We start from the raw sequence: 23,800 nt of genomic DNA, 5'->3' as shown, positions 1-23,800 counted from the left end.
ATGTGGACGCTGCAAGCATCGTGTCGTTCATAGGGCACATCAAAGAGAATGGTCCCGACCATTGTTGTCCGACCCTACCCAGAGAGATCCTAATTTGATGTGTAAGTGTCATAACACTCATGGTCATAGGACAGAGATAGCCGACACTTAAGAGAAGTATTTGCTCGATTGTTCAAAAATGGGCACCTCCGAGCATTCCTAAGCGAGCGAGCCAAAAACCACTTTAGAAACAGGGACTCAAACAAATAGGTCGAACAAGAGGAGCCCCAACACGTGATCAACATAAACATTTGGGGAGTCGATGTCCCCCAAGGGACAATGATAAAACACACTAAAGTGTCTATTACGAGGGAAAAATGCACCCGGGATTCTGTTCTGGAGGGAGCTATCTCGTTCAGCGACAAAGATGTCGAGGGCATCGTATAACCTCAGAACGACGTACGGGTAATATCTGTATTTATCAATAAATCTTGGGTTAAATATGTGTTGATTGATCCAGGTAGCTCGGCCAACATCATCAAATCAAGGGTCGTAGAGCAACTGGGGTTATAGGATCAAATCGTACCGGCTGTCCAAGTATTGAATGGATTCAACATGGTGTGTGACACCACGAAAGGAGATTTAAAGTTACCGGTAAACACTGCCGGGACAACCCAAGAAATGAAGTTCTACGTTATCGAAGGGGATATGAGGTACAACGCTTTGTTCGGAAGGCCATGGGTCCGCAACATGAGGGCCTTTACCTCGACCTTACACCAGGCGCTGAAATTTCCCACGCCAGGGGGAATCAAAACGGTCTACGAAAAACAGTCGACTACAAGGAAAATGTTTGCTGTCGATGAAGTGATCCCGGTGCCTGCGGTCACAACATCAAGAAGCGCAGAACCGACCGAAAAAGAAGAAGCTAAATAGTAATCAATGGTACCGGCCCCAGCCGAACCGGAGAAGTAGGAGGAACAAGGAGCAGACGATGAGGAATATTACATTGTCCTGAGATCATTCATAGCACTCGATGACACCAACGCCACCAAATCAATGATCGAGGAGTTGGAGAAAGTTATATTAATCGAGCATTTACCGGATCAAAAGGGATACATGGGAACTAGGTTAACCCCCAAGCTCAGGAAAAAACTTATTGATTTTCTTAAAGCTAATGCCGTTTGTTTTACCTGGTCCCATCTGGACATGACAGGTATCCCACTGGAAGTAACCACTCACAAGTTGAGTTTGGATTTGAAGTTCCATCCGGTCAAGCAGAAGAGAAGGTTGCAGTCTGAGATCAAATACACGTTCATCAAGGATGAAGTATCCAAACTCCTAAAAATAGGTTCATCCGGGAAGTTATATACCCGAATTGGTTAGCTAACGTAGTGGTAGAACCTAAAAAAGGAAATAAACTGAGGATGTGTGTAGATTATAAGGATCTAAACAAGGCATGTCCAGAGGATTCTTTCCTTTGCCTAACATCGATCGAATGATTGACCCAACGGCTGTACATGAGATACTCCATTTTCCCGATGCCTACTCCGGGTACAACAAAATTCGGATGGACCCGGATGATCAAGAAAAGAATTCTTTCATAACAAAGTTCGGTACCTACTTCTGTAACGTAATGTTGTTCGGATTATAGAACACTGGTGCCACATTCCAACGCCTAGCAAACCAGATGTTCGAAGAATAAATAGGAAAATCAATGGAAGTTTATATTGATGATATGTTGGTCAAGTCCATGCGAAGGACCATTTGAAACATTTGCAAGAAACCTTCGTCATATTAAGGAAGTATAACATGATGCTAAACCCGGAGAAGTGTACATTATATCTAATTGAGGGATAGAGATCAACCCCGACAAAATAAAGGTCATAGAGGACATCACTGTAGTCAACAACATCAAGGTGGATCGGTTCATCTCGAGATCATTGGATAAAAGCCATCGGTTCTTCTCACTATTGAAAATGAAGAATAACTTTTCTTGTACTCCGGAATGCCAGCGCGCTTTGGAAGAAACCTGTTAAGCCCCCTTTGATGCACACTCCGAAGGCAGACGAACAACTGTACCTCTACTTGGTAGTTTTCGAGGTGGCGGTAAGTGGTGTCCTAGTCCAGGAGGAAGAAGGTACACAATTTCCTATTTATTATGTTAGTAGAACCCTAGGCGATGCCAAAACAAGGTATCCACACCTAGAAAAGTTAGCGCTCGCCTTACTGAGCGCTTCCAAGAAACTAAAACCGTACTTTCAATGCCACCCCATATGTGTCTTGACCTCTTACCCGCTGAGGAATGTCATGCATAAGCCCGAGCTCTCAGGTCGGCTGGCCAAATGGGCAGTATAGATCATCAGGTACGATATCGAGTACAAATCCCGGACAACTATAAAGTCTCAGATTTTGGCTGACTTTGTGACCGACTTTACCCGCCTTGATACCCAAAGTCAAAAAGGAATTGCTACTCATTTCGGAGGATAATTCGGGGATCTGGACCCTATTCACGGATAGTGCCTCCAATGCGAAGGGTCTTGGGCTCGGTATCGTGTTAAAATAGCTTGCGAGTAACATAATTAGACAGTCTATTAGAACTGTAAAATTGACTAACAATGAAGCCCAGTATGAAGCTATGATTGTAGGTCTAGAACTAGCTAAGAGCCTTTGGGCCGAAGTGATCGAAGCCAAATATGACTCCCTCCCCGTCGTAAATCAAGTCAACCGAATGTTCGAAGCAAAAAAGGAACGGTTGCGGAGGTACTTGGACAAATTGCACATAACCCTACACCAATTCAAGGAATGGAATCTGCAGCACGTACCTCGAGATCAAAATAGCGAGGCCGATGCACTCGCCAACTTAGGGTCGTCTGTCGACTCTGATGAATTCAACTCGGGGGCAGTGTTGCAGCTGATGAACTAAATGGTAGAAGAGGGTCACGCCGAAGTAAACTCGACAAGTTTGACTTGGGATTGCAGAAACAAATACATAGACTACCTAAAGACATGAACATTGCCATCAGATCCTAAGGAATCGAAAGCTCCGCGCACCAAAGTTGCCAGGTTTAGTTTAGTCGAAGGGAAATTATTCAGAAGGTCCTTATTTAGCCCACTGGGTAGATGCTTAGGTCCGGGGGAGATCGAATACGCCATGAGGGAAGTCCACGAGGGAACTTATGGGAACCATTCGGGGGAAGAATCATTGGTTCAGAAGATGAACAGAGTTGGCTTCTATTGGAATGAAATGGAGAAGGATGCGAAAGACTTCATACGAAAATGCAACAAATGCCAAAGACATGCCCCGATGATTCATCAACCGGGAGAGATTCTTCACCTGGTCCTGTTGCCATGGCCATTTATGAAGTGAGGAATAGATATCGTCGGTCCCCTGCCATGGGCGCCTAGTAACGCCCAATACATACTACTCATGACCGATTAATTTTTTCGAATGTGTCAAAGCTCAGGTGTCTATGAAGGTCTGGGAGAAGGAAGTCATTGACTTCATCTGGGATCACATAATATGTCGGTTTAGGATACCGACCGAGATCGTTTGTGACAATGGAAAATAATTCGTTGGCAGCAAGTTAAGTAAGCTTTTCGAAGACCACATGATTAAGAAGATATAATCAACGCCTTATTACCCTAGTGGGAATGGACAAGCGGAATCAACGAACAAAACCATATCCAAAACCTAAAAAAGAGATTGACCGATATAAAGGGAAAGTGGAAGGAACTCTTGCCCGAAGTCTTGTGGGCATACCCGTACGACTTCGAAGTCGGGTACTAGAGTGACCCCGTTCTCTCTAGTATATGGAGGGGAAGCCTTAACACCAGTTGAGGTAGGGGAACCGAGCCTTAGGTTCCAGTATGCCACTGAAGCGTCAAACAACGAGGCCATGTCCACGAAGCTGGAATTGTTGGATGAAAGGCGGGAAGCCCCTGGTCCGGTTGGCCGCCCAGAAGCAGTGAGTAGGGAGGTACTACAACCAAAGAGCCAACCTTTTACATTTTCAAATTGGGGACTTGGTGTTGAGAAAAGTAACGCTACACACCAGGAACCCAAAGGACGGGTAACTGGGCCCGAATTGGGAAGGATCGTATAGAGTTGCCGGAATAACCAGCAAAGACTCGTATAAACTCGAGTCAGGAAACATTGTACAACTATAGAACAATTTAAATGTGGCACACTTAATGCGATACTACTGCTAAGGTACGAACTTAATTCCTTTTTTAATTTTGTTATATTACGAACTAACTTATGCAGGTACTCAGTTAAGGGAAAATGTGACTATTTGGTCTGAAAGCATGTGTTGTACTCTTTTTTCCTTGAACCGATTTTGTCCTGAAGTGGATTTTTTGGCAAGATTTTTAATGAGGTAATAGTAAAACGTGCTACCTTAGTTTTGAAGACCGCCCTTAAACCGAAATTATTGATCGTTATCCTCACAAGTTCGACCTCAAATAGTGGGGGGCCTTTACCCCTAGGCTATGATCTTTCGAAAGGGCAAATTTTATATGTCAAAAGCCAAGGCTTGGTGGTTAGGATTCATTATAAGGGTCAAACGGTCAAACTAACCATTCCCATATAGCCCACTCAGCCATGGCACAAGGCTTATGCGCCTCCGATTATGTACTCTACATATAAAACAATGAAATAAATCTTTGCTCCCTTCATACTTCGTTACTACGCATTTCACTTCATCGATGTTTCATAATGGATCCGAGATCCCAAAGCCCACGGGCTACCCTAACTCGGGGACTGTCATCCGATAAAAAAATCAGACGGCCCAGGCTATTGAATCCCGTATGCACCGAGCCTATTAGGCAGTGCCCGAATATGAAAGACTACGACCACTCTAAAATGACTCGGAGAAGTCCGAAGTCCGTACTCAGAAAGTAAATCCCTTAAGTATAATCAAAACCTATTAAAGGGTAACACTCGACAAGAACATCGTTGTAAATGACTAAAACACTTAAGCATCTTAAAGGCCTTCGATTTTATCGAAATTTCGAAGCCACGAGTAATACAAAATTGCCATCGAAATCGGTCCCCATTCGGACCTCCGAAGAACGAATGCTCTACATCACGTTTGATTCTATGGCAAGGCATTAGGAACGTTACATAAATAAAAGATTGCAAATAACTGCTGAAAAATAAAAACATGATGTTGCCAAAGGGAAAATCTTATATTTACTTCAAAAAATATTTACAAAGGCACGTTAAACAGCCTCAAAATAAGCAAGAGAGAAAATATACAAAAAGGAAACAAAAAAGAACTAAGGCATCTACGCTTGATCTTCACCGGAGCTCGACTCGGCACCAGAACTGTCGGAACCTTCGGAGTCTCCGGGACCCTCAGGCTCGTAAAGCTCCTTTGCTTCGGCCACAAGCCTCTCGACTTCTTCGATCTCGGCAGACAGGTCAAATCCTCGGGCATGAACCTCCTCGAGGGTCTCCCTCTGGGACAACTGCTTTACATACTCGGTCTTCATTCTTAAGCGGGCCTCAGCTACTTCCACATCAACCTTATATTGGGCCAACATTTTCTCGACTTCAGAAGAATCAATCGAGGTTGCATCCAATTTGGACTTTAGCGCAATATATTCCTAGCCAAGGGAATCCCGTTCCGAGGTAGCTGAAGCCAGTTGTGCTCGGAGTTTGTTATTTAGCCGTGACCACTTATCAGTCTTGTACTTTGCCACTCAGAGCCGGTCCCTGGCTGATGCTAGGACCTCTTTGGTAGCCTCCTTTTCCGAAGCCAGCAGGTCCATCCTGCCTCTTAGCACCTCGGTCGTGGTCTTGACCTCATCCATCTTGGCCCGAAGCTGGTCAATTAAGTCTATCTTCTCTTAGACCTGTGAAGTCACGTCGTTAATCATCACGAGTAGCTTCTTATTTTTAGCCTCAAAGATCCTTACCTTCTCGACCATATCAGCATGCTCCCGTTTCACGGATGATGCCTCCTCCTGTGCCTTTTCCAGCTCGGCTCGGAGAATTTGGGAGGTCCTTGAGAGCCTCGTCTTGTTGTTCACTGAGAGCCCTGTACATGTCCTTCTTCTGGACCTGCTCTTTGAGCACAAACTCAAGATGGCTAATTTTCATTCGGGACTGAAGGAAGCTTTCATGGTGGAGCACCGAAGCCTGAAAAAAAATAAGGTCGTTAGAACATGCTAAAACTAAGCAAAATTCGTAAACGGTTAAAGGGGTAGACATCTTACCCCGGTTCAGTGCATGTTGCGCCTCGTTGAAGAGGCTCGATATGCCTACTTCGTTCATCTTTGCCTGGTCCTCCTCGGTCACCGGAAATGAAGATAGCTGGCCACACCCATCGGAGCGAACAACACCCAGGCATCAGTCGGGATAATAAGAACAACCGTTCGTTTACGGTCGGGATCCACACTCGGGGCAGGGAACTGCCTCACTAGCATCGGGCTCGAGCTCGGCTCGCCCGCTCCTGATGGCACGTCCTTTTTGGGACCTCCAGGTGACCAAGCCTTGAATAGTCCTCCAACGTGCTCATGCCCATCCGTCGAAGAACATGTTGAGGGCATCATCTGCACCCTGAGCCGTCTCGTTTAATTTCTATTTATCATCTTAAGCCTCTTCGAACATAGATTCTGTGTAGGACAGCGTCACCACGATGTCGATGACACTAGCTACTTTCTTCGGGGTAGGAGTGGCTTTTTGGGAGGTCGTGGAATCCGATTCTCCTTGTGGTTCCCGAGCTAGAGGGGGAACGACCTCTTGGCGAACTTCTCCGGTTGCCGCCTGCTCTCCCTTGTCGATGGTCATCCCATGAGAAATAAATTCCATACCATCATCCTCAGGGTAATCCCCGAGCCGGAAGATGGAATCAGGTCCGGTACCCTAGCTTTGGTGTCATTTTTATTGCTTTTCCGGACCCAGGCAACTACCCATTTCTTCTTCACCTCGTCGTCTGGGGAGCCAAAGGATTTCATATTTTTCTTCTTTTTCTCCTCGTTTGCGGCAGCTCCGGGCTGTCCCGAAGTGGAAGGTTCAGCAAGCGAGGACAAGGCCTCATCCTCATCCAATAGCCGAAGCTCAGTGGTCTTGGGAAAACCTGTAAAAGGGAAAAGGCATTATCAAAAATAAAAGTTAAGTATGTAAATGCAATTATTCGGAAGGAAGACTCACCATGGGAACAGGGCCTCCCATTTTCCCTTCGAGAGCTTGCGTCATTCGCGCTCGAAGCAAAATATTTATTTGAAAATCCCCTCGATCCACTCCTGGAAGCGGGGGACTGCATTGGGAACTTGGGTGACCGCTGCACAACGGTAGACAAGGGCAATTAGTAAAAGGACAAAAGGAAGTACCAAGCACTCGAGAAGAAGAAGACTTTCACAATGAGTTCCACTTTTCAGGGAACGATAGAAATTTGGGGGGAAAAAGTCTTCGGTTTTCACCCGAACGAACCTCCCTTGCCAACCTCGATCTCGATCTTCATCGATGCTCGAGAATGGGGCTTTACTTGCTCGATGAACGAGCTTTATCAGCCCTTCTCGGAAGATTCGAGGACTGTAGAGATGAAACAGGTGGTTGAGGGTGAACCGAGGTGCTTCGGTGTTGTTTATGAACTGGCGGAGGAGGATTACAATCCACCAAAAGGACGGGTGTATCTTTCCAAGGCAGACCTCGTACCTTTTGCATAAGCCAAGGATTATAGGGTCCACTGGGGCGAGCGTGAAGGGGTAAGTGTAAACACTTAGATACCCCTCCACGTGAGTGGTTATATCTTCATTGGGCTCGGGAACGACCACCTCCTTGCCCTCCCAGTTGCAATCCACCCGAACTGTGGGAAGTGTGTCCTCGGTAACGGAGCAAATGTACCTCCATACTTCCTCGCCTCGGCCCTCTTGACTGGAGGCCTTCTCGACTTTGAAGTTGTTTTCAATGGAATAACCCCCTGGGAACGAAACTCTTCAAGGGAGATACCGGGACCACCTCGGGAATGGCCACCTCGGCATCCGTAGCCAGGTTGGAAGTTGAAGGGGCGGTTTGCTGAGGCAGAGATTTGGAATTATTTTTCCATCGAATTCTGTAAAATTTGACGGTTTGAAGAAAAGTATGAAGGTTTGAAGATGAGGATGAAGATTTGAAGATGGGGATGAAGGTATGAAGGTCTAGTTTGAAGATTTAAAGAAAGAGTATGAAGATTTGAAGATCTAGGAAGCAATGTATGAAAAGGCATTAGAGTTAAGTGGAGAATTCGAGGGTAAATCAAAGAGCTCTGCAATCGCAAAGTGAAAAAGTGAAAAAGGGTTGGAGTTTTTATAGAAGAAGGATAATTAATGTGTGATGTTTCGTATTCGAGGACAGTCAACCGACAGCTGACACGTGTCCGAAGTCAAAACGACGCGACTGATGGGAGGTTTCGCTGACTTGTCAACTCGGTTGTAACGTACGAAAGAAGGAACCGAGGTTAATTTATCGCTTCTCATCGCTTCAATAAATCTACTTTCAAAAAACGAGGAGACTATCTCTGTACGGATAAAATCGGGGGCAAAGTTTTTCCTGATTCTCCCAAGAAAGAACGAAGGGGAAGCATTGGTCGACGCGATTATAATCAAGGCTAAGAACCCTTCATATTGAGACCTGGGAAGAATGAACAATGTATCTGAGATCGAACACAGTAAAACGATGTATCCCCGGATCGAGTATAGCTTGTGGACCTCGGGAGACACGGTGAACGGTTATGCATGACGGATAGGGACCGTAATATCCGTCCTCAACCAGATATTACAGAGCGAATCCCGTTCAGTATCAATTATAAATCAACAATTACCAGGAAAAGAAGATACTTACCTTATTTAGACTTGTACTAGGACTGAAATTCTCCTACTATATAAAGAAAAAGTTTTTCTTTTATTTGATACATTGTAACATACAATTCAACGCAATAAAAGTTTACTTTTGTCCTCTAGCTATTGTTCAAGGCATTGCTCACTTGTTCTTTTCTTCACTCACGACCGAGCTTATATCGAGGGTCCAATCGAAGACGAGTTCCACTGTTCAATCCAAGATCATGCTTGGTCATTACATTGCGATTGGTTTGATTGTTTATTTTGTCTTTAATTCATCTATCTGTTATTCTCAATTATTCGTATTGAATTAAACCACATATCCTTTAAACCGCGTATAAATTTAATTGTTATTCATTTTTGGGGTAAATAATATTATACCAATTTTAGAAAATATGTACATAAAATATCAAATTTTGCGAAGAGACTATGGGTTCACGTGACCCATAATCATCCCTACAAATCCGCCCCTGGTTGGCTGTATAACTTCATTATATATTCGTAAATGTTTATTCTTCTATATAGATGTTAATTCCCTCTTTTGTTGGAATAAAATTTGTAATTTGACATCATTTTGCACAGATAAATCTAAATTTTTATTTGCTCTATTCTTCAAAGATGTTAAGCTGATTGCAACTTTTTCATATCAATTTGGCGAACAAATATGATTTCAAATGTGAGTGACATTAGTTTGATTCTTGAAAAGTGAAAAGTAGGGGCAGTGTTACGTAGAGGCAAGGGGTTCAATTAAATAACCTTCAATGAGAAATTATATTATGCAAATAGAAAAACAATTTTTTTTTTTTTTGCAAGTACAAATTGTTAAACTGCCTTAACATAAGGGTTTTTAGCAAAATGTTTCAAAAATTGCTCTAATCACATGTTTGAATTTCAAGTGTGATATGCCAGTTTATTTTTTTTGTTTTTTTTATTTTTAAAAAAAAAGTAGATCTTCTTCCATAAATTCGTGGTTTCGTCAGTAGACATAGTCACTTATATTTTATATATTCCACACTGGAAATCTAGTATGAGAAAATATTAAATGTTAATGGTTGAGAAGTTAGCTTGATGAACAAATTATCCCATAAAAGTTTAATATTTATATTAGGATCGGGAATCCGGGTAGTGCGAAATTTAGCCAAACAACGGTATAATGACAATAATAAAGACAATAGAAGTTGATAACAACGGCAATTAAAGCAGATAAAGAAGACATCAATTTAACGTGGTTCGGTCAGTGTGACCTACGTCCACAAGCGGAAAGGAGCAATTTCACTATAACAATAAGAGTACAAAAGATAGTACAAAATTAGAGTAAATACTCTAATTAATCTCAAATACTCTAAGAGAATAACCTCACATGATCACTCCAAAGAAAGGGTTCACACAAGTGCTTCCCAACACTAACTCTCATACAAAATACTCTTAATAAAGGAGGAAAGGAAGAAACAAGAATTAAAAACAAGTCTTGTTGGTGTGTTTACAGATGAGTAGAGAGTCCTCGTTATATAGGAAAAGAAGAAAGAAATGCTTGGCCAAAATTGGCCAAATCCTCTCAAAATATAAGGCCATTTATTTGGCCAACAAGACCTTAAATAAATGGCTCCAAATGTGCTAACAAGGCTCACAAATAAAAAGCCTAAAAATAAGGTCACCTTTTACAAATCTCCACCTTGGCCTAATTTTGGCTACAACAACAACAACAACAACAACCCAGTATAATCCCGCTAGTGGAGTCTGGGGAGGGTAGTGTGTACGCAGACCTTACCCCTATCCTGGGGTAGAGAAGCTGTTTCCAATAGACCCTCGGCATCCTTCCCTCCAAGAACTCCCCGCCTTGGCCTAATTTTGGCTGATATAGTAAATTTGCTTCACCTTCTCAGCAAAAGCCCCAATGGACATATGTTAAAATTTAATGCCATCAAAATCAGACAAGTTGTCTGATATCGAAACTGTAGTAGGGCCTATAACAGTGGAGCCCAATAAAGTATACAACGAACCAGATCTATGTGTTTTCATGATCACAAGAGCACCTTGAAATTTTTTAGAACTCCACCTTCACCAGTGAATTTGCACCCAAGGGATTCTAAAGTGCCCAAAGAGATGAGATTTTTCTTTAACTCAGGAACATATCTAATATCGGTGAGAGTTCTCACAACACCATCGTGCATTCTGATCCGAATTGTACCTTTGCCAATAACTTTACAAGTAACATTGTTACCCAGTTGGATAACTCTACCTGCAACTGAATAATATATAGAAAATAAGTCCCTGCTAGGACACATATGATATGAACAACCGAAATCTAAAATTCACTCATTGTCTAATCTAAAACTAGTTTCAGTTGCTAAAAATACAGTTCCCTCAATCTCATCAGTTGCTACACTAGCTTCGGCGGTGTCAGTATTTTTGTGTTCATTTTTCCTTTCCTTATGCTTTTCTTTATTTTTCAGCTTATAGCATTCGGAGATAATGTGACCTTTCTTATGACAATAGAGATACTCTAAATTATTGTATATGGATTTTGAGTCGGATTATTCCCTAACAAACAAATCAACTTCCGCTTGAGTTCCACTAGCTCCCCTAGTAATATCATTATCTATCTATTCTTTTGATTTTAAGATAGATTTAATATCCTTATAAGAGATATTATCCTTTACATAAAGTATAGTATCTCTTATATGCTTAAAAGATGGGGGTAGAGAACAAAGCAGTAACAAGACTTGATCCTCTTCTTTAATTTCAGCATCTATATTACTCATATCCATAAGAATGGAATCAAAGGTATCAAGATGAGAGAGAATAGAGGTACCTTCACCCATACGAATTGTATAAAGCTTCTGCTTCAGGTAAAGTCTATTTTCCACCGTCCTCTTCATATATAAGGTTTTTAATTTTTCCCACATGCCTTTGGCTGTGGTTTCTACAGAAAGTTCACGTAAAACCTCATTTGACAGATTTAAGATGATACTTGATTTTATCTTTTTGTCTATGACGGCAAACTCCTCGTCCGTCATTTTATCCGGCTTCTTCTCCTTTCCTTGCAACGCCAAGTCTAATCCATCCTGAATTAGGATAGCTTCCATCTTTAATTACCACATTCCGAAGTTTGCACTTCGGTCAAATTTCTCAACATAGGTCTTTGTTAGAGTCATTTTGGCTATTAAAAATAATCTGGTAGATCCGGCTCTAATACCAATTTGTTAGGATCGGGAACCCGGGTAGTGCAAAATTTAGCCAAACAATGGTATAATGACAATAACAAAGACAATAGAAGTTGATAACAACGGCAATTAAAGCAGATAAAGAAGACACCAATTTAACGTGGTTCAATCAGTGTGACCTACGTCCACAAGCGAAGAGGAGCAATTTTACTATAACAATAAGAGTACAAAAGAGAGTACAAAATTAGAATAAATACTCTAATTAATCTCAAATACCATAAGAGAATAAACTCACAAGATCACTCCAAAGAAAGTGTTCACACAAGTGCTTCCCAACACTAACTCTCATACAAAACACTCTTAATAAAGGAGGAAAGGAAGAAACAAGAATTGAAGACAAGTCTTGTTGGTATATTTACAAATGAGTAGAGAGTCCTCATTATATAAGAAAAGAAGAAAGAAATGCTTGGCCAAAATTGGCCAAATTCTCTCAAAATACAAGGCCATTTATTTGGCCAACAAGACCTAAAATAAAAGGATCTAAATATGCCAACAAGGCTCACAAATAAAAAGCCTAAAAATAAGATCACCTTTTACGATTTATGTAGTCTTATTAATTTAGATCTTGAAAGTTTTGAAAATTTTATATAAGTAATGGAGTAAATTGGTTTAGAAGGAAGGGTTTGAGTGTGGGCCAGGTGATAGGAATGGGTGATTTGACTTCATCTCATGACTTGTATAAGTACTATTCTTGGCTGCCATTCATATTTAATCATAGACCAGGGTAATCGATCCACTCTTTCTAGAATAATTTGACCAAGTGAAACATTGATGTTGTTCATACTTCGAAAGGCATGTTATCAAATGTGATGGGCAGACAACCTGCTGAATCATCTTATTAATTTCAGATTTGTCCATTTCCCCTCCATGACTCTTTCGAACTCTGTCTCAGTCTTGGTTCATATTCTATAAATAGATTCTAACGTTTCACCTCTCAACTTAGACCTTTTCAAAAATAATTCACTTTTGATAAAGAAAAACCAGATGGAATGTCAATACTATTTGTTTACTACTCTCCATGAACAACGGCAATCGCCTACCCTCTCTCCAAAATTTGCCCCTTTTTCTTGAGATCTAAATCGTTGATGTCTTCTCTCAAGACTCAAGAGATTCTTATGATGATAATGCAAGTGGTAAGTAAATAATAAGCCGTTCCTTTCAAATGTAAATCAAACAAATGAATGAACAACAAAATAATTATGGTTTTTCACTATAAACTGGTCAAGTTAAGTGTTGGCCTCAAACGACGCAAAACTATTCTTAATATATTGTGATATTGTTCGATTTGGGCCAAGCTAACACGACTTTCCCCAAAAGATCTCAAATACTAAAAGATTCTTCCACCTTATATGTAGGCTCTCAATCTTTTTCACTACCAATATGAAACTTTGTTTGTACACCCAATACTAAGAATTTGAGTCATCCATTTAAATGTGGAACAAGACCTGAATTGAGATGATATTAATAGATTGCCTACTATTTGTATATCTTATGGAGTCTTCTAATAATTAAAATAGATTCCAACTATAGACGCATGAAGAAAAATATCTTCATTATATTCCATGTACAATACAAATTGTGACTACAAGAATTGTTGAACAATCTTGGAGAGATGGAGAAGGAATCTAATAGCTCTTGTTGAAAGAGATTTTACTTAACTATACTATATTAGAAACTTATTTATATATAACAGACAAGTTATCACTTAATTACATTCTCATAAACAAATTATAAATTATATACAAATTACCCATAAATGAGTATCCTTCAATTATAAGCAACTAAATGGGTAATAATTGATACCCAATTAATTTTTTCTTCTCTCTGTTTTACCCAAATATTAGATCTAGGCGTTATACAATTAGATTTATAGAGAAAGGGGTTAATCAAAGTCAATATTAATATTCAAGTAACAGACTAGTATTTTTATGACGAATATTTGACGTATGCTTTTAGATAGGAGTAAATTAGAACAATAATGGAACAATACTGGCTTAGAAATGTAAAAAGTAGCAATAAATGGCAGTAAATGGTATTTGAGTAATAAATGAGACAAAGTTTACCCGACAAGGGTGAGATTTTTCACTAAGCTTTCTGACAATGATGGATGATGATAAGTAATTGAATATTCCGATTCTTCTTGGATTAGAAGAGAAGGATAAAAAAAAAGATATGTAAAGTTAGGCTTTGTATTTATTCAATAAAGAGAGAATCTTCAAAGAGAATGTCAAATAATATTCTTTACAAAATTGTTTGATCCCCTTCTAGAACTACATCTCTTTCTATTTATAAGATTACATGGGCCACAAAATCTTAGATAGTACGACAGAGAGGAATATTTACTAGAATATTCTCTTGGGAATCTAAATCCCTAAACTAGCCGATACTGCGTGCCGGGGACGGATGCTCGTCCTCGTCCTAGTCTTTTATTAAGCCACCTCGACCTCGACGATAATTTGCCTTCTTCACAAGACCTCGGCCTTTTGGGGTCAGGTTGATACATCATAATATCGACATGTCACAGCCTGCAAAGGCTTTATCTCCGTTGACTAGGTCAAATGCATGACATGAAGTTTTTTGTCCATACAGTTAGTCCATCCACTTGTCGAGGTCGTCCTCGTGGACGAGCTTGATAAGCGGGTAATAACGATCATGGTCGTCGTAAGAGGCGGATGACATGGCACTTTGAGAGTCACATATATTGAAATCTTAATCTTCCCGGGTGACCTCTGGAGAGAGCCTGTCATGGGTGGAATGTGACAAAAAAAAAAAAAAAAAAATTATTTTTTTTTTTTTTTTTTTGGACATGCGCGACTTTTGGATTGGTTCTGTCATTTCGATTTCGGCTGCCGTTATGATGATCTGCTTCGAATCCCAAGGTTCTATCATTATAAAAGGGGGATGATCACCAATTTTGAGTCTTTCCTTCACTTTCACTGCTAAGATTTCTTTCATCCTCTTGGACCCTCTTAATCTACTAATTGTTCTAAAGCTTCCTTCCATTGTTTTTTACTCTTTCTTCTTTAAATGTTCCGAACGTTACATCCATGTCTAACTTGCCCTCTAATACCAATGAGGAGATTCAAGCTACTTCACTAGTTGTCGCGGCCTCCGTTCGCGAATGAGACACCATCTCTTCCATTGAAGTGGAGGTTCTTCCCTTAGTGGAAGAGATTATTCATCGTAACCCCGATGCAAAACCGGACATGCAACGGCATCCGGAGATGGTGGATGAGGTTTCCAATCTTCTCTGACAGCCGAGCGCTTATTGGAATTCAAGTCTAAGTTTGGCCTTTCTAGTCAAGTGGAGCTCGTACCCGCGGGAAATGATGAAGTGTATACTCATCGCCTAGGATTTTGCGCACTTTTTGCCTACCCTTTTGTAGGCTATTCATTTCCTTTTCCCCCTTTGGTAGAGGAATTTTTTCGTTATTACCAGGTCTGCCCATCCTAACTCGCGCTCTTGGTCTATAAGGTGATAAAGATACTGTCAAAGTTTGCCTAGCTGGCCGGTGTTGAGATTACTATGAGGTATTTGGCGCACTTGTTCATGCCCAACTTCTATCGGGGCATGATGTTGAAGATTCTGCATCGTGGAAGCAAGTCTTTGGACATTAATATGGATGACAAAGGTATTCGGCAGTTTTGGCTTGACTTCTTCTTTGTCAAGACCGAGGCCATCGTGGCTGATATCGCAGATTTTCCTGAAGCTTGGAACCGTACTCGTAAGTATTCGTACTTAGCTTTGCCCTTTCATGTAGTCATGTATTTTGAGTTCGTGAGTTAATCCTTCTCTTTTGCAGCTACTACTCAACTTCTTCAGTTGGTGAAGCACCTCACAGACTAGGTTAGGCGAGTCCTTCCTTACACTACGGGGGTCCGTGACTGGTCGAACTTTTGGTAAAGATACAAGCCGATTCCTCCTATGAAAGGTAACGTCAACTTTGGATGGTATTGTGTATGTACTGGCCCATTTCATAGTGTTCATTTTTATATTTCTTTCCACGCATTGCCAAGGAGGTTTGTAAAAGTAACCTGACGCTGATGCCTTCTTTTAAACGAAGGAGGGTTGTTGCTTCCTCAACGCCTGCCCCTAGTTCAACTTCCACACATGTTCTTCCCTTGGCTCCTCCTTGCATTGAAGATGAGGAAGTTTCTCTGCACGACGGAGACCTGAGGCCCAGTAAGAGGAAAGCCATAGATGGGGGAGACGGTGTACCGGTGGTGGTAGATTTGTCAGAAATCTCTCCCGAGGTCGTGGTGCAAGATGTCATGGTGACACTGGCCGAGGGAGGTATAGGTGCAGCCTCAGAGGTGCCTATCTTGGAAGGACATGAGTTTGTTGCTTTCCTTCGACTTGAAGGGGACGAGGAAACCATGAGTACTGCTGATGATGGTCCTGCTCGTCCCCGATGTGGGGATGCTTCGTCTTCCGACCCAGCCCAAGGAGTTTCCCATGCTGAAAACGGAAAGGCCAGATGCTTGCCAAGCAGGACTTTGAGCGAGCTGAATTTACTGGCGACAAATCTGACTCTAACCTCGACCCAAAAAAATCACGAGACGACTCTGATTGAGGTTATAGTGTGTGTGTGTGGGGGGGGGGGTTGAGAACCATCACGATTCTAGTGAATCATGATTTACTTAAGAACACTGAGGACATGATCAAGGCCTTTGGCCCCTTCTGCACTGACACTGAGCATAGGACTCTTGGGCAACTAAGTAATAGTACCCTTTCCAAGAGCATCGCTGGCCTCACTCTCAGGGTAAATTGTTTCTCTCATCTTTCTCTATCTGTAGTTCTCTTTGCTTTAATTTGCTTCTAGACCTCCCATTTTTCCTTCTTACATTGCTTACTCTTTTCCTCGTGAAGACGGTTATCCTGAAGATTGAGAGTGTGCGAAGAGAGAGGAGGCGGAAGGAGATCTACCAACAAATACGGTCGAAGTACGAAGTGTACTGGGGTGAGTATAAGGAGGCCAAGAGGCGTCTTCGTAAGGGGGGGAGATGTGCCTGCCCTGAGGGAGGAGCTGAGAAGGAAGGATCAAGTGTTGCTCTCATCTGTGGTGCGGCTAAGCCCTCGTGAGGGGGCGTTGAAAAGGAAAGAGGAGGAGTTAGAGCTGAGCAAGGGTGTAGAGGCCCAGTACCATGATCTTCAAAGCTGAGTTGATCAACTGCAAGGTCATTTGAATGAGTGCCAGTTCGTAATGGACGGGCTCAAGAGAGAGGTGGCTGGTAAGTAGCAGCGGCTCGAGGAGGCAGAGTCTTCCCGGAGGGAAACTCGGAAAAGAGCTACACTTTTGGAGTTGGCGAATAAGAGCCTTTCTACTGATCGGGACAATGTTCGGTCAACGATTGAAGCTAAGGAGGCCAGGCTTGAGGAGAGGATTGGCAAATTAGAGAATGAGAATGCCAAGCTACTTGAGTGGGTCTCTGCTCTAGAGGTCGAGAATGCCAGACTACTTGAGCGACCCTCTACTTCTTCTGCCTCTAAGTTTCAGTCCATCTCTCAAGAGCGATTTGAGGAGTTGATCCTTGCCGAAGCCTGAGTAGAGGTGGTCCGCGAGTTGGGTCAGACATGCTTTGTCTTTGAAACAACTTTGGAAGAGGCTCGAGCTAAGGCTTGCAAAGCTCAGATGGCCTATGGCTATGACCCCGACACACCTCAGCCTGATGCCGAGGATGATGATGAATGAGGCTTTGACCAACTCGAAGGCAGTGCCTGGTATGACTCTGCTTACGACCATTAGATATTTTGCCTTTGTTTTTGTTTAACTTCCTTTACTTTTCTCTCTTCCTGGCATCTTTGTGCGCCTTTGTAAAGACTCTTTATCTAAATATCAAAGTTGATTTTTGTTTTATACACCCCTTTCTTATCTTTGCATGTTTCGTTTATGTAGTTATGTGTTTTGCTTTTGTACTTCCTTCCTTCATTGTCATCCTCTGGGTTGTGATGGTCATGGGGTTGAGTGGCCGTGGGCTGAGGAGTTTATTTTGATCAAACTAGTCGAGCGTGTCTCTTAGTTTAGATGTGGCCAAGGGCCGACAGGTGTTGTTCGAGCTGGTCGAACATACCTTTTATTTAAGTCGAGGCTAAGGGACGGTAGGTGTTGTTCGAGCTGGTCGAACATTCCTTTTTTTTGAGTCATGTCCAAGGGCCAATAGGTGTTGTTCAATCTAGTTGAACATACCTTTTTGTTGAGTCATTGACAAGGTTCGATAGGTGTAGTTCGAGTAGGTTGAATATACCTTTCCATTGTGTCATGGCCAAGGGCTGATATGTATTGTTTGAGCTGGTTGAATGTACCTTTTTGTGGAGTCATGGCCAAGGTCCGATAGGTGTTGTTCGAGTTGGTCGAACATACCTTTTCGTTGAGTCATGGCCAAGGGCCGATAGGTGTTGTTCGAGCTGGTCGAATGCATCTTTTTTGTTGAGAGAATTATGAGAACAATTTCAATGAACGGGTATCTCATTTATTTTAACATCATTTCATCGATTACATCATTTTGCCCTGAGTCTTTTTGGAGAACATTACAAGTTTTGGGTGCTAGCTGTCGTTCTATTCTTAGTCCCAGTATATCTAGTCCCTTCATTGTTCGATTTGGAGATTCTTGAGCAGTCGGGAATTAAAATGTATTTGTCCTCGCGTACCCCAACTTGAAAATGTCCTGTCCGTCGCCTTGTAAAAAACCTCCTTGAGAAAACCCCGTTGGGACAAAACTCAAGTGAAGAGAAAAGAGCACGACTTACGGGGCACTCCTTGTTTCTTAGAAGTTGATGTATTTGAGGTGGCTGATGTTCCAATTGTTTGGTAAGGGCTTCCCTTCCAATGTCTCTAGTTGGAATGAACCCTTGTGTGACTTGCCTATAATTTTGTACGGTCCGTCCCAATTGGCTCCTAATTTGCCTTCTCGGGGATCTCTTCCTGCTTGGGTCTTGGCTTCGAGCATATAGACCCCGATCTTGAGTAATCGTACCTTGGCCTTTATGTTGTAGTAGCATTCTGCTTGCTATTTTTATGTGACCATTCTTATGTACGCCATGTCTCTTCGCTCTTCGATCTCATCAAGGTCTTGTCTTCTGCCCTCGTCATTGTTGTTTCCACTCTCATTGGTGTACCTTAGGATGGGTTCTCCTACTTCAACCGGTATGACTGCTTCCGTACCGTAGACTAGGGAGTAAGGTGTTTCTCCTGTGCTTGTTTTTGGGGACGTCCTGTGTGCCTACAATACTCCTGGGAGTATCTCCAGCCACAATCCCTTGGCGTCTTCGAGTCTCTTCTTCATGATGTTCAAGATTGATTTGTTGTAGGACTCTGCTTGCTCGTTGCTGGGTGGTAAGGGGACGAGAGTATCCTTTTAATGTGTCTTTTTTCAGAAAACTCGGTGGTTTTTCTTCCCGTGAATTGGGGTCCGTTATTGCAGCTTATTTCTTTTGGCAGGACAAATCGGCAGATGATATTCTTCTATATGAAAGTGATTACCTCTTGCTCGCGAATATGGGCAAATGCGCCTGCTTCTACTCATTTAGAGAGGTACTCAGTTAAAACTAAAAGGAATTTAACATTACCTCGTCCTGGTGGAAGTGGTCCCATGATGTCCATTTCCCACTTAATGAACGACCATGGGAAGGTGGCAGAATGGAGGTGTTTGCCTGCTTCGTGGATTATTGGGAAAAACTTCTGGCACTGTTCGTATTTCTTTATGAATTCCAAGGCATTTTTCTTCATGGTGCACCAATAGTATCCTGCTCGTATGAGATACCGAACCAGTGCTCTGTCAACAGAGTGAATACCAAAATGGCCTTCGTGGACTTCCTTGAGGATGCGTTTAGTTTGATTTGGGCCAAAGCATTTTACTAAGGGGCCATTGTACGTTCTTTTATACAGCTCGTAAGGATGTTTTATCTTGCTGTTTGCATTCTCAGCTTCCTGGCTTCCTTTTTATTATTTGGGAGGGTACCGTCCTGCAAATAGTTTGTAATAAAATTGTGCCAGTCCTAGGTTAGGTTTACAGATTTTACCTCGACGTGGTCTAGTGCCGAGCTGAGGAGATGCACCATGCTGTTGTCCTTAGGAGTTATGCATTTTGTTGCGGCGGTCAATTTTGCGAGGCCGTCTGCCTCGACGATCTGAGTTCATGGAATCTGGTCGACCTGGAATTCATCAAATTTGGACAACAATTTTCATATCTCGGTATGGTACTTTTGCAACCTTTGTTCTTTGATCTGGAAAGTCCTGGTTACTTGGTTGACGATGAGTTGGGAGTCATAGCGCAGTTGTGGGTGCCTTGCCCCATATTCGAATGCTAGCCTCAGTCCTGCAATCACGACCTCATACTCTGTCTCATTGTTAGTCATATATGGGCATCTTATAGATTGGCGAATGACTCTACCAGTGGGGACTTCGAGAACGAGTCCCAGTCCGGACCCGCATGCATTGGATGTGCCGTTAGTTTGCAAGACCTAGAGGTCCTACGTCAGGTTAGAATCTTGAGCAGCTTCCTTCTCAGCCTCAGGCATCACCTTGGCACTGAAGTCCGTGACGAAGTCGGCGAGCACATGTGATTTTATCACTGTGCGAGGCTGGTAAGTGATGTCGTGCTCACTTAACTCGATTGCCCATTTGGCCAGCCTCCTCGACAGCTCGAGTTTGTGCAATATGCTTCTTAAAAGAAATGTGGTGATGACCGAGATTGGATGGCACTGGAAGTATGGCTTGAGCTTTCTTGAAGCTACGACAAGGGCCAGGGCTAGTTTCTCGAGTTGAGGATACCTCGTCTTGGAGATTATATACCTTTGTCTTCTCGGACTTGGACTATACTTACTGCTACTTCTAAGACAACGATGTAGACGAGGAGAGGTTCCCCATGCTCGGGTTTTGAAAGCAAGGGTGGCAATGATAGGTATTCCTTGAGTTCCTTCAATGCTAGTATACATTCAGGCGTCCATTCGAGGCCGTTGTCCTTTTGAGTACATTAAAGAACCTATGGAACCTATTGCCTGACCTCGAGATGAATCTGGACAGGGCGGCGATTCAACCCGTCAGCCTTGATATGATCTGGGTTGACTTCGATTCCGCATTGTGATACCAGGAAACCCCAAAACTTGCCCAAAGTTACGCCAAACACGCATTTCTTGGTGTTCAGTTTCATCCCATATTTTCTCAATATCTCGAATGCTTTCTTCAGATAGTCAATGTGATCCTCGGCCCTCAAGTATTTAACCACATGCCGTCGATGTATACTTCCATGGTTTTGCTGATATGGTTCTTGAATTTCTTCGTGACCAGCCTTTGGTAGGTAGCTCCCGTGTTCTTCAACCTGAATGACATGACCCTGTAGCAGTACATTCCCCTATGAGTGATGAATGTGGTTTTCTCTTGGTCATCTTCTTCCATGAGTATCTGATTGTAGCCTGAGTAAGCATCCAAAAAACTTAGCAGCTCGTGTACCGTTGTGGCGTCGATGAGCTGATCGATGTGTGGTAATAGAAACAAATCCTTCGGGCAGGATTTGTTCAGATCGGTGAAGTCCACGCACATTCTCCACTTCCCGTCCTTATTTTTGACCATTACAACGTTAGCAATCTATTTGGTGTACTTTGAATCCCTAATAGATCTGTTCGCCAATAGTTTCTCCACCTCCTCGTGGACGACCTCGTTGATGGTAGGGTTGAACTTTCATCAAACCTACCTTACTGGGAGGTAGAAAGGATCGATAATTAACCTGTGTATGGCTATCTCTTTGGGGATGCCTGACATATCTGCATGGCTAAAGGCAAACAAATATGCATTAGCTATTAAGTATTGACTAAGTTTACCTGGGTCTTTGAGTTTGCAACCGATGTAGGCCTTTTTGCTGGGGTCACTTTAATCTAGTTGGACGGGATCGAGGTCCTCAATGGTTGATCCTACAGCTTCGACCACCTCTGGGTCCATAATGGTGTCCTTGGCTTCGACCTGTAGGTACCTCGACCATGCGATCTCTATGCTTCTTTTTCTTTTTTTTTCTCGATTGTCGTGTTGTCACGGGCGATCCGATAGCACTCCCGGGATGTGTGCCGCTTATCTCGTACACTGAATATTCCCCAAAGGGGTCAGGAACTTGATTACTTGGTATAGACTGGAGGGGACTGCCTTCATGGGGTGTATCCATGGTCGACCTACGATGGCATTCTATGTCGTGTCCTGATCCATGACGTGGAACATGGTCTCCAGCGTCACCCCATCGGTGAGGACGGGGAGTGTGATCTCGCCCGAAGTTTGTTCAACTGTATTGTTAAAACCGGTTAGTGTTATGAAGTGCGGCACTATCTTTTCCTCAAGTCCCATTTGTGCGAGGACTCGAGGATGGATGATGCACGCTCCGCTTCTGTCATACACCATAATTCTCCTAACATTAGTATCAAGGATTCGTAAAGTAATGATAAGTGCATCATTGTGAGGCAAAGTTAAACCGTCGGCATCTAACTCATTGAAGATGATACTCTCTTCAAGGCCATCATACCGTTCGTGGGTGATTGATCGTTTGAGTTTTTGAGTGGCGGTGAACTTGATGCCATTGATTGAGGCGTCGTTGCTGCCACCAATAATTAGGTTGATTGTGCAAGCGGGCGAAGGCAGATTTGGTGGGCCTGGGCATTCTTGACCCCTTGCTAAAGTGTTCCTACCTTTGTAGCTGAGTAACTCTTTAAGGTGTCCTTGTTGCAACAGGTTCACCAGTTCTAACTTTAGAGCGTGGCAGTCTTTCATCTTGTGTCCATGGTCTTGGTGGAACTCACAAAAGGCATCAGACTTCCTGGTGCTTGTGTCGGACCTCATCTTTGGTGGCCACATCACCTTTGTTCCGAGCTTCTCAAGTGCATAGACCACCTATGTAGGCGACATACAAAAGTTATGAGCAGATAGTAAGGGGGCATACCTCGATCATTTTTGTCGATGTATGACCTTAGCTTGGAGGGGCCATCTTCTTGGCGAAAATTGGGAACGGGTGCCCTGATACAAGGTTGGTATCGACTACACTGAGGTGAGTCATCGGGTTGTCCCATTGAGGTCTTCATCATCTGCCCTGACCTAGGCATAGTAGGCATTTTGGATCTCATCCCAAGTATTCGGTGGGTACTTCATCAAATGGCCCAGAAGCTTTCTGGTTGCCTTTGAGCCTTTTCTATTCAGCCTGTTTTGGAAGGATGCCATGGCCATTACTTCGGAGACATTTGTCAAGGTCATCCTCACCTTATTGAGTCGGGCCAAGAAGTCCCTCAATCCATCCCCTGGGGATTGTCTGATGGCAAAGGTATCATTCACCCTCATTTCAGCTTTCTTAGGCCCAGCATGCACCGTCACAAACTTGTCCGCCATCTCTTCGAATGTTTCTATGGAATAGGCTGCCAGCTGTGAAAACCATGATAACGCCACTCTTGTGAGGGTTTCACTAAAAATTTTCAACAAGATGGAGGACACCTGCTCTTTGGTGAGGTCGTTGCCTTTCACAGCAGTGACATAGTGGGTTACATGGTCCTTGGGATCAGTCGTTCCATCGTAGATTCAGAGGTATGGGGGCATCTTGAAAGTTTTTGGTATAGCGTGAGGAGCCGCTTCTTCCCTGTATGGAAGGAAATGAGAGATTCAGGAGATAGATACAAGTTTCAACAAGTAAAAGAAGCAAGATGAAGAAGGGTACGAGGCACCCAGTTAATAAAAATTGTCAGTATTTGCGATGCAAGCAGAGAAATATAAGCATTTTGAGTTACCTTCAATTGTAACAGAGGTATGTACAAT

At 42.7% G+C, this 23,800-nt stretch overlaps 1 protein-coding gene across 1 annotated transcript; it reads right to left on the bottom strand.

The window, feature by feature from the left end:
• Positions 1–22,195: 22,195 nt before the first annotated feature.
• LOC107814043 (uncharacterized) lies at positions 22,196–23,380 on the bottom strand. Its single transcript, XM_075227436.1, has 2 exons — positions 23,255–23,380; positions 22,196–22,891 (listed from the first exon to the last, which is right to left on the bottom strand). Exons 1-2 carry the CDS (start codon positions 23,378–23,380, stop codon positions 22,196–22,198), a joined length of 822 nt encoding a protein of 273 aa, XP_075083537.1.
• Between the last annotated feature and the right edge of the window lie 420 nt (positions 23,381–23,800).

The sequence above is a fragment of the Nicotiana tabacum genome, chromosome 12 (genome assembly GCF_000715075.1).
Source record: "Nicotiana tabacum cultivar K326 chromosome 12, ASM71507v2, whole genome shotgun sequence".
NCBI classification, from domain to species: domain Eukaryota; kingdom Viridiplantae; phylum Streptophyta; class Magnoliopsida; order Solanales; family Solanaceae; genus Nicotiana; species Nicotiana tabacum.
This window is presented reverse-complemented; position numbering and strand designations above follow the sequence as displayed.

Excerpts from the sequence above, each read along its gene's own strand:
- LOC107814043 (XM_075227436.1), bottom strand. The coding sequence starts at position 23,380 with ATGGCGGACAAGTTTGTGACGGTGCATGCTGGGCCTAAGAAAGCTGAA. Across the intron at positions 22,892-23,254 it reads TCTTGGCCCGACTCAATAAG|GTGGTCTATGCACTTGAGAA; the intron begins GTGAGGATGACC and ends TCGCCTACATAG.